This window comes from Cynara cardunculus, unplaced genomic scaffold, assembly GCF_001531365.2.
Source record: "Cynara cardunculus var. scolymus isolate 2C unplaced genomic scaffold, CcrdV1 Un_Scaffold_3200, whole genome shotgun sequence".
Taxonomy (NCBI): domain Eukaryota; kingdom Viridiplantae; phylum Streptophyta; class Magnoliopsida; order Asterales; family Asteraceae; genus Cynara; species Cynara cardunculus.
Window position 1 is genome coordinate 47,575 of NW_020201390.1, and position 11,890 is coordinate 59,464.

Genomic DNA, 11,890 nt, shown 5'->3' on the forward strand with positions numbered 1-11,890 from the left:
CAACTTTAAACTACTGAAACTATTAACAAATGGGAGTAAAAACAGGAGAATTCTTTATAGAAAATCTTGAGCTAAAAATGTAAAACAATTGTCAACCATAAACATAGCTAAGCAACAATAGCAAGATTTCAAGTCCCACACACGAGAAAAAAGATGCAATTACCAGTAAAACGAACGATGAGTATGCCGACGTTCATCACATTCTGCGGGTACTTCGCTTGCATTCACATAGCTTCTCCTGGAAACAATAAAGATATCACTGTTTCACAACTTGGCAAAATAACATCACGAAAACCTTGTGATCACTACAAAAAGTTGGCAAAAACCAAATAATGATGATGCAGAAAATGCAAAGATTAGGATTCTTCACAAACTGCATGCGACACTCGATTCTGTATTTTCTGCTACCTGCATATAGAGATAATATGTGATAAGCCTTTTTGTATATTTGGTGTTTTCCAATAGGAGATATTTAGGCATATAACCTTAAATGATATTTTAATTAAATCCATGATCTCCTAACCTATTAGAAGAAAAATGGCTTCATACTCACCCAAACGTTGTGGATTTAATTGAAATATCATTTTAAGTCATATACCTAAATGACCCCATCCTATGAGGCCCTGAAGTTAATGACTGGGAAAACTTCAGGTGGTACTGAGGGGACTCGAGCTGGTGACAATCGGGAAGCAAATTCAAGGTCTAACCAGTTAAGCTACCCTAAGGGTTGCGTGATCAGCTTTTCCGACCATCTAACTTGGTCTTTCAGTTGCAAACAACAAATCTTTCTTGCAAAGACGCAAAAATAAGGGGGAAAACACGTGATAATTTAAATAATTAGCAATTTTGGGTGAATGGGAGAAATACAAGCACAAAAATAACCAAAATCGTTCATTCTTACCAAACTATTATTTAAATTTTTGGGCAAATTGCATGAAAAAGTAACGTACTTTAACTTGATTCCTATTTTGGGTAACGTACTTTGAAAACTTCCATTTTGGTACCTAAGATGTAAAATTTTGAACATTTAAGTAGCCGGGTGACTGGTTGAAGCATTAAGAAGGTTACCATGCTGATGTGGCGAGTGATATCAGCATAGATATCTTAATACTGAGTTGGATACCCATCACTCGTCACATCAGCATGGTAACCGGTTAATGCTTCAACCAGTTACTCGGGTACTTAAATGTTTAAAACTTTACATCTTAGGTACCAGAATAGAAGTTCTCAAAGTACGTTACCCAAAATAGGAATCAAGTTAAAGTACGTTACTTTTTCATACTATTTGCCCTAAATTTTTTGACATTTTCACAGGATTTGCTTACAGCAAAAAGTCGAATAACGGTTCGAAAAGGTATACAGTCCAGAAAATATCATAATCCATATGTATCATGCAGAAAACATAGGTAAACAAAAAAACTCAAGTTTCTAATACAGTCTCACTTTACTTGGATTATCATTTCGTTTCTTCTCACTTTGTCCATTTCAAGGAAGTTGCAGTGTCCAATTCAAATCATCTCGTTTCTTGTCGCTTTGTCCATTTCATGGAAGTTGCAGTGTTCAATTCAATGCATAGTTAGAAGTTCATCAAATGATAAACACAATGTTTGGTTTGCAACAGCTTAACGAAAATGTTTGATTATTTTTCAAATACCCAAATTGCCATTCGGGTAAGAACAAAATAAAGAAATCTTTTTGAACCAAAAATCAACGTAATGTAATTTTTCTAATCATTCTGTAATGAGCAAAAAAGTTGATGGTTTCTAAGCCTCGCTCAGAAAGGAAATGTCGCATATATTCTGGAACGGAAAGAATAAAACATCTGACAACTGAACATTGTCAGATACCATTCAATAATGACATGTACAAGGCAACCACAAAGACCAAAAGCAATCAGCATCAATGACAGATTGCTATTATGGCAAAAATGTGACTAACAGTTGGGGTATAACTTATAAGTATGGGGCCACTTACATAGAGTTTATAATCACTGGCCAAATGATTTCCTGTTAAATTGAATGAGGGTAAATAAGTCTTAACATTCAAATTCTTTTACTGAAAATGGGTTAAATGGTCTCCAGATAAATAAAGTTGGTAACACAGTGCGCAAAACATTTCGAGTTGAACTAGGTGGCCACAAAATTTTCTTTTCCCAGTAAAACAACCAAGTTTAAGCATGGATCCCGTAGGATGTCAAAGGAGAAACAAAACGAACCGACTTAGCATCACACTCTCAAAACCACAATTGGACCCATAAACCACACCAAACCAACCCGGAGGTGGAGTTGGGGGTGGGATGTACACAGACCTAACCTCTTCCCCAAGAGTAGAGTGGTTGTTTACATGAAGACCAAATCAAATCAATCCGGGGAGGTGGAGTCTGGGGGGTGGGATGTACACAGACCTAACCTCTATCCTGAAGAGTAGAGTGGTTGTTTCCGTGAAGACCCCTATTGGCCCCAATATTGGTGACAAATAATTGCAATACCAATATTCCATGTAGAAAGAAACAAGACTGAAAGTATAATAAACTTTTATAACAGAAATGAGCTATTAAACGCAAGTTATTCAAAGAAAGAAATAGAGAATGCAATAAATGGCAGTTGGTAACTACCTAAGCCAGCCAGCCAGCAGGTTCCAATACTCTTCTCCTTTCTCTTAATCCTCGATTTTCAAGCCATATCTAAATAGAAACATAAACAACAGTAAATTAATTGCACAACTAAAGAAAATAAAAGGCCAATGCCTCTACCATATCATAAGCAATGATTAACAAGATCTTCCACAGAAATCAAGCCGATACTACCAAAGTGCCCAATCTGGCTCTCACATAAATCTAGAAAAACAGCAAGTAAAGTGATCATGGAACTCACATGGGTTATCCAATTAAATACTTTTAGCAGCAAAAAATCATTAATCACATACTTAAATTCTCACAACAATTTACACCCTCTTCATCCAGTTGTGAACTTAAGTAGGGGAAACCAGATACAGGACGCTTGGATTTGTGAGATCCTGCCTCAATTGACTAAGATAATGTTACTAATATAGATATTGATCTAAGTATACCTTTGATAAACTTTTTTTTGAGATACGCAAATGAAAGAAGTTCAGTACTCTATTTATTTTTAATTTAAACTAAAGATAACCATAAAAAAATAGAAAAAAGGCGACAAGTATTGCATACCTTCTTGGGTCAAAAATATAGATGTAGGTGATCCTGGGGATGGTGGAGTTTGCTTTAGTAATGAAGCATGGCGGCCAGCCCTGATAACAGCATCTGGATCTGTAGCCGACAAAATTTCCACATGTTCAAGACCTATCTGTCTTTTTACCAACTCTAAGTTCTCTTGAAGAACCTCGATTTCACCAAATGGCAGCCTTAAATCCAAAGCCTGAACCCCAAGCGTCATCACCTCATCCTTCTTAAACCTCAAGAATGGCATGCATAATTTCTGTGTCTGCTTAAAGTTTCCTTCCTGGCCAATTGCACTCTGCTGCAGAGCTTGTAGTATCTCCTGGTCTGGCGCAAACTTGCGGTTTAGACTGTCATATTTGTCTCGTAGGATGTTCAAACACTCTCTCTTCCATCCATCATATTGTTCATTCACAAATATCAAGCCAATTGTTGGTTTGCTTTGAGTACTCACTTTATTACTGCCACCTTTCTTAGAACCACCAGAAGCCTGCTTCAGGAGAAGCTTCCTGAAAATGCATCAGCAAAATCAGTTTTAAATAAATTCATCCTCAGTTCAACAAATTTAGAGGTTAAGCACCTGCAAGATGTATGCCATCAATAATTGGATCAAATAAAAAACTGCTACCGGCCATTAGCCATTTTGATAAAAAGGATGATGGTTAACCAATTCGATAAACATTTCTTCAAAATTGACCAAGAAATATTGTATCGATATTGCTAGCTTAGCAGATTCCGGAGCTAAAAATGTTACAACAATCTCTAATTAAAAAACAAGGATGGATATATTAGTCAAACTGGCGAAAACTACAGCAACTGGTCTAAAGTGCCCTTTTGGAATCAACTGTATATAGCAATTTTTCTGAAAATCCATGTATGAGGCTGCTTAAACTGCCTCCCAGGCACTAGTCTTTGCCACCACTTCAATTAGTTAGAGATGCTTGATAGGGCATCTAGGAGCTAAGGGGACCCCAAAGCTTAGTTAGCAACTATTTGTTGAGTTGAGCGACAGTTAATTGAATTTCCTTGACTTGCATTCATATTTCATCAATCAACTTTTCTCAACTTGGAAGGCATCTTTAGGATCTGAGGAGATGTATCAATGAAACAACGAAACTAGCACTTAAAGAAACAAATTATACCAAAATAACTTGGTACCAAAAATTTGATTCTCATATATTCATATAATCTAGAGAGAAACTAATCTTAAGATTCCACTTAGTGTCTGAACCCTGCTTAGGCAATTAAGTGTTAGAACTAGAAGGTCACTTGATCACCTAGCTGCATAACGCTTTCTAGAATGCTGCTAGATAATAACAGTAGTACTAGATAAACAGATCTAAATGTAGGCACTACAAACAAAATACATTAAATTTAAGCAAGTTGTTATGAACCTGAAATTGGATATAGACTCCTGCAAGTATCTGTTGGCCATCTGAAGGGTCAGATCAGGGTTTTCAGCTTCAGGCCATCCAGCCTTGATGACAAACCCTTCTTTCTTCAAAAGCTTCTTCCATACATATTCAGAATAATGTGGGCAAATAGGAGCAATAAGACGCGTCTGAATATCCATGAACCGCCACAAAAGATCACGATTCATGCCAACCAAGCCACAAGAAAACCTATATTCATCCCTGGCAGCTTGGAGATCATAGAACCCTGTTTTGAGAGCTTCACGAAACATGTTCTCACTGTAGTTCTTCTCCGTCATTTTTATTGCAAAGTTGATTTCATTAGCAAATACACGATCCGCATAAATAGAAGGCGGACCCACTCTTAAAGATGACTCGGCAGCTAGAACTTCCTCCATCCACACCCTCTCCTTGGTGAGCCGCAAAATTGCAGCATTGGCAGTTTCAAATACAAAATTGGCATCATCCATCCCATCGCCAGCATCAGCAAGAGAGAATCTAGTGGCATCAGCTGAGAATTCCTCGATAGCTTGCTTTAGTGTCCTAAAATTCCCGGTTGACTTTGACATCTTCTCAGAATTTAACATAATGTGTCCATTGCATCTAAACCCACGAGGCCAGTGTCTTTTGGGAAATATTGCAGTGTGGTTATAAATACAAAATGTAAGGTGGTTCTGTATTAGATCTTTACCAGAAACACGAAGATCAACCGGATACCAATATTCAAACTCCTGCCTCATCTTTTTAAGAAGCGGCAAAGGGATATCAGAAGATTTAGGTTCTGCGCCAGAAAGAAACAAATAGTCCCATATTTCATCCGTAAGTTGTTCAGGTTTTACAGATGAAGTGTCTGAACCATACAATTCCCCTTTCTGTAACAGATGGCAGACTGTATAGTAAGCCATGTAGATGGTTGAATCAGATAATGATTCCACTAGAAACTCCTTGTCCCAAGGAATACGAGTCCCTAGACCAAAACTACGAGAGCATGCCCATTGGTTAAGCCAGCTCAATGTGTGCTCAAACCCATGTCGGGTCTCATCAGAGTACAGATTCATGTTGGCCAAGCACTCCTCTGCATCTTCTCTCCAATTAGATTCTCCATAAGTGAGATACCATTGATCAGTCAAGGCAACAACACACTCATCACCTGATCTCGACATGACTTTCTTCTCAGGTTCACTGTATACAACAGCTTGGCCAAGTTCTAAAAGCTTGCTTCTGATTAAGCTTTTAGCTTCCTGAACACGCATCCCAGCATATTCCCCAGCAATCATGGTTCCCTCATAGAAACCACCCTTGTATATTACCTTTTTTGCAGCATCAAGCTTCTCCCTCTCATTTTGGCTCTTGATCTTCATGTCGGTGCATATTTTCTCAGCAGACTTGTCACCAAATTCTGGGTGACTGATGATTGGGATAACCTCAAAGGGTAATACCCACTCATCTTTGACACCAAACTTAGCCCTGAAAGGAGCTTTTGCTTTCAAATCCTGCAATATCATTGTGTTGGTTTTAAATTTGTAAGAAAATTCAAATCAAGAACTAAAGGAAAAATTGACAGGTTCCCTATACATCTCATATACAGGCATAAGAATCCGGATTCCATGTTCATTGAATATTAAACTAGACAATCTGATGCCTAAAGAACCCTTTTACTCTTTTAAGCACTCAAATAAACTATATATGGAGATCAAGAGGATCTAATAACTCCACAAACCCTACAAAGTATCTTACAAAATCCCACCAAAGCACCACTACGAATAATCAAAAGAAGCTGCATCTGTGACAGCCCAGCTGGTAATGGCCCCTACAAACAGTACCATTTGTTTAATGTTCTAAAGGCATTCTTAATACTGCAGTTTTCTCTTTTCTAATAAGATTTCCTCACTCGATATCTCTCCTCCTTTAACCATTTTTTAACCATTTTCTCTTTTTTCTAAAGACAAACACACACTGTTCTCTTTTTGTACCGTTCTAATCCCATTTTTGTGCATCTTTTAGCAAATAAATCCCCATTGTCAGAAAATAGCAAACCACATATTTCTCTCACTTGATTAAAAACTCTAGATAATTTCCCAACGCAGACGAATCAACTGTTTTAGTTTGGTGAAGTAAATTGCACCAAGTATGAGAACAATGTTAGAGTTTTAGTTTTGGAGCCATACTTGTTACTGCTTGCATCAATAACTTGTTCCTTATCGGTTACTTGATTCACATTGGGCACAGCTCTGATGCCAACATGTTACTTTTTCGCTTAGTATTTTACTTAAATTATATGAAACCAATAGCCAAAAACATGTAATGGATCAGATAGCTAACACTCGATGAGCTAAACATAATTTTTATAATTAGGGTGCGTATGGTATCCACAGGGATAGGACTAAACACTTGTTCAGCATTCAGTTTAACAGAACAAATAAAATAACCAATTTACCCCTAATGAGTTGTTTATATATTTTGATTAATTTATGAATTATAATAAAACATATATTTTTATAACAAAATATATCATTAGAAAGTTTTCGTCAAGACAATTAAAGTGACACCAAAATAAAAAATTCATGTAGTTTCCAATTTTTATATTATACCTTTTCTATATTATTTTTTTAATTACTAATATTTAATAAATTACATAAGTAATCAAAATATAGAAACCGTATACAAAATATACTTTGAGGACACTAAATCGAAAATTTAAAGAGCACAAATATAATAACTAAAATTTGAAGAATGAACAAAATGTAAAGAGGGAGGCGGATTTGATGTTTTAGAAGATAATTAGGTTTTATTTTAAGGTTGTATTGGTAAGATATAGGCGTGTTCCACCTTGTTCCATGAGATAGGGTGGAACACACCTATTCCACTCTGATCCACATAAAAGTTCTACCAAACGTGGAGCAGTGATCCATGTTCTGTTCTATCCGGTGTACCAAATGCACCCTTAGAGCACAATTACATGTTCTATCAATTAGCATCTATATTTGTGAAGTGTGATTAACATTACGAAGCAACCGACACCAAAACGCCGTAAAACTAAAATACTATATATAGAGGCTTAGGTTCACATGAGAACCACAAAAAGCTTGAGAACTATGAGAGCCTAATATATTCACTGATGCATATACATATGAAAATATGCATTCCATCAATGAGTATATTCATCAATATATATCTACTGTGTATGCAAGTATACATAATGACGCATGTACTCACTAAATTCTATAGTGTGTATGCATCAATGAATATAGAGGTTCTCATGATTCTCAAAAATTGTGGTTCTCACATGAACCGGCCCGTATATATACACACACATACGTATACCAACAAATATCACCTGCAATGCCATATAATCATCGGGAGAATCACTGGGAACGCTGGTAACTATCCCAGTACCTTTATCAGTGAGAACCGAAAGCATCGGAAGACAGTATATAATTTCATTAAATGAAAGTGGTGATCGGAGGGGTAACCCAATAAGATCCTGACCAGTCAACTCAACGAGACATGAAGGCTTTTCAGGGAGACGGGACAAACGCTGATATGCCAAATTACGCGCTGCACGCTCCGTTACAATAAACACCTCGGATTCATTAATCTCAAAGGCACCATATTTCCCATCTGGCAGTACCCACGAGTTTGTCTGGCCATACATGGTCTCCGGTCTGAGAGTTGCAGCAGCTAGATATACTTTCTTCCCTTCTAAAAATGCAAATTTGGCAGGGAATGGTCGGACAACCTCCATCTTAATGAGTGTATACTCCTGGGGAATAACACCTTCCCCTGATGCCCGATCATGATCAGCACAAGGCTGCCCATCCAAAGGCGAATAAACCGTGTACCTTAAGTCTTTAACAATCTTCCCCAATGCTTTTAGCTTTCTCATCTGCCACCCCACAAACGAATCGAAAAATGGGTTAATGTCCGTTGTGATAAAGGACCTCCTCCAGTCAGCACCCAATCCAAAAGCTTTAAGGTCTTCAACAGCCAAAGGAGGAAAAAACCGAAGCCACTGAACAGGGTCTTGAAACGTGGCAATCTCAGCATCAGATAAGCCATAACCACGCATTATCTCCCACTGGTAAGTCTCCTTACCAGCTTTTGATGTCGCCTTGGATTTTTTGCCCTTAAACTTGTCCGGTTGAGACTGGTTGTTTCCTTCATTAGCTTTCGGTTCTGGTTCACTAATCATTTCCTCTGTCTCCAGTGAAGGAAAAGAAGGTGGATTACCAAATCTTTCTATCTCCCTTCGAAGTTTATCAGCTGAGGCTTTGATTGGCATACCAGTACAATGGAAGCCAAAGGGTAAAAGAACATTAGCACCCCTCAATCTGTGATACGCAGCAGCAAATTCAAGCTTAGAGAGTGAAAATGCATGCCCCAGGTGCAGATACCCATTCATATATGGAAATGGGAAGGTCCCGAAAAACTTTTCTCCTGCTTTGGGAGGTTGGTCATTAGCTTCAGCATTGAAAACTTGACACTCATCCCACCACTTCCGAACTTCCTGTTCCATTTCCAAAAGCTGGTCCCTCCTCTTGAAGCTCCTCCCACTATCCGTGGTATCTGCCATCTCGGTACTAATTTGACAGAAACTGTAGCCCATAAGAAGATAAAAAACTGAATGAGTACACATGGCATGATAAGATTATTTACTTCAAAAAGAGATAATAGTAAGATAATATATTTATAGCAAAAACAGATATTTGTAAAAGAAAGAAAATCTGTTCACTCAATTCAAACCAAAGATAAAATAGAACGAAGAATAACCTATAATGTTGAAACAAACCATATTCAGATCGACAACTAACCAACAGTAATACTACATTAACTTATTATATCGAAAAGCCAAATACAATTAAAGAGTAATTAGGTGCTCAAACAGGGAATCGTGCACCTAGTAATTGAAAGTGATTCATTTGAGAAATCTGAATACTTGAAACAGCTAGAGCTACTCTGTCACATAAAGAGGCACAACAGTGGCAAGAAAGGCCTAGACAGAATGTCATAGATGGATTTAAGATTTAGCATATTTTAAAACGGTTTAGCATATTCTCTCACTTTTAAGAGAAGCCAGTCACAACTACTAAGCAAAACTGGATTTTTTTCCCACAACTTTTTATATCTCAATCTCTCAGCTATGTCCCTTTGCAAAAGAATGTTAGATTACACAAACTGTCCTACTTGGTGTCAAATGGTGCAACGCCCTAAACTTTAGTACTCACATTAACATATATCAACCATGACTGCATATTTTAACAATGAACTCAAATTGCACGAGGGAGGCAATACCATTATGGCTTTTCAAGTGGGTAATTTTTGAAATCATACGGTAAATAACATAGTTATCAAAGCTTGCTCCATGGCACATAGAAATATTCTTGTGGTAGCCCCTTGGCGCCTTAGCACAAAAGATGGCAAATCAAGGGAATATAATGTGCAATCGGCATGACACAAATGACAGCTTTAGTTTTTGGCCAGTTCTAATTCAAAACTTTGCTATATTAAGGCAATTTATTGGGCCTTTTTAGTTTTATTTTGCCTTGAGCCCATAGCGCTTTTATACAACTAACACAAACACCCACAACATGAACAAAAAAGCAAAAGACCAATGCTATTCTCTTCAATCAGCAGAGATTTATGCAGTTCATGTTCTCACCTACTTTGTTTACAGTACCAAAATAACGGAGTTTGATGGAGCAAAATCAAATTTCAGATGAAATGAAATAGTAATCAATGAATCAGTACTCAAATTTTTACTCTAAAATAGATTTATACACCCCCTACCCCTCATAAAATTGCAATGTTTAACTTAAAAAATACAAAATTGTTAAGATATCAGTCAAATTCCCTCTCGTGGTGACAAAATAATGGAACTTCAACGACCAAAATCAATAGCATCAACAGGAACTTACTTCGGCGTTGGTTAAACATAAACTTCTAAATTTTGCCAAAATCAAAAGAAATGTTGTAACTTTCAAGGACATCCTAAACTGGGAAGTATTGCAATCTTCACAAGAATTATAGCCCACTTCCATTTTGTTATTAGTTACATTAAGCTTCAAAACATAAAAATGTAAAAGATGTGGATGACGGATTAGTACCAAAAACCCTACCAAATTTGTATCTGAAACGGAGGTTAGCAACTAACAGAAATTTTGAACCAGCTATATATCTTACAACCCCCGAAAAGATCTACAAGGTATTAATAAACTTATCACATCCCAAAAACACATCCATACAAGATCTAGATACCATAAATTCAATCCATTTTTAACTTATGTTTTCTTGGAATTAAGAGCATTGATATACAAAAGCAACTCAAGTAAAAACAGTGTAAAAATTGGAACTAAAAAGAATAAGTAAAGGATTTACCTCCGGTGTGCAATGGATGATTGAAGGTTGCGGATGAATCGAAGTGGGCGTAGGAAAAGAAGGCGTCTCAACGCCACAGTTGTATTAGCGCTAGGGTTTTCTAGTAGTAGATTATGGGTGCTGCCTTTTCAGTGTAGGAAGATAAACGTAGGAAGAAGCGACGATAAGGGTTTAATGTGAATAGACGGATTATTGAACCCAAAAATGGCATGAAACAGCGAACTCCTTCATAAAAAAAATCTTTTAAAGTACTACATTTTTAGTTTTTTTTTACAATAATATATTTTTAAATTTTTTTTTTTTATCAGACTATTGTATTTAAAAAAATTTATCTATCATAGTATTAGGTAATATTTTGATTTAAATTTATTTATTATATCAAGTTTTCATGTCACTCTACTACCCATGTAAGATGTTTACATGTACTATACCATTGACATGATATCTTTTATTACAACATTGTATTTTTAAAATTATTTTATTATAGCATCATTAGTTCTTATTACAAACATTGTGTTTTAGTTTTAATATTTTATTATTTACACATTGTACATGTAATTAAATATGTTTACCTGAATTTAATATTTGTTTCTAATTGTAAATTTTAATCAGAAATTTAGTCTCGCAAAATCGAGATTATAGCAATGGGTATCATTTTGATTTGAATTAATATAATATGACATAACAAGTTTTCATGTCATGTCATGTCATTGTACGCATATGATGTTTATGTGTAAAATTTTGCTGACATGACATTTCTTGTTACAACATTATACTTTTAAAAAATGATTTTCGATATTATTTTTAATAAATAAACTATATGAATCAGAAAGTTTCTAGATTATTTATTAATATGTCATATTAAGAAAACTAGTAGAAAATAATTTATCTCGCTAACATTTTTAAT

The 11,890-nt window shown here is 36.1% G+C and overlaps 1 protein-coding gene across 2 annotated transcripts; it reads right to left on the reverse strand.

Annotated features, from left to right (window-relative positions):
• LOC112503539 (leucine--tRNA ligase, cytoplasmic) lies at positions 1-11,151 on the reverse strand. 2 transcript variants are annotated; one of them, XM_025107558.1, is made up of 6 exons: positions 10,984-11,151; positions 7,946-9,203; positions 4,591-6,101; positions 3,188-3,705; positions 2,615-2,683; positions 1-238 (listed from the first exon to the last, which is right to left on the reverse strand). In XM_025107558.1, exons 2-5 carry the CDS (start codon positions 9,179-9,181, stop codon positions 2,673-2,675), a joined length of 3,276 nt encoding a protein of 1,091 aa, XP_024963326.1. In that variant the 5' UTR covers positions 9,182-9,203; positions 10,984-11,151; the 3' UTR covers positions 1-238; positions 2,615-2,672. The 2 variants fall into 2 exon arrangements, with proteins under 2 accessions (XP_024963326.1, XP_024963327.1); XM_025107559.1 differs by having other exon boundaries at positions 1-408.
• Positions 11,152-11,890: the final 739 nt, after the last annotated feature.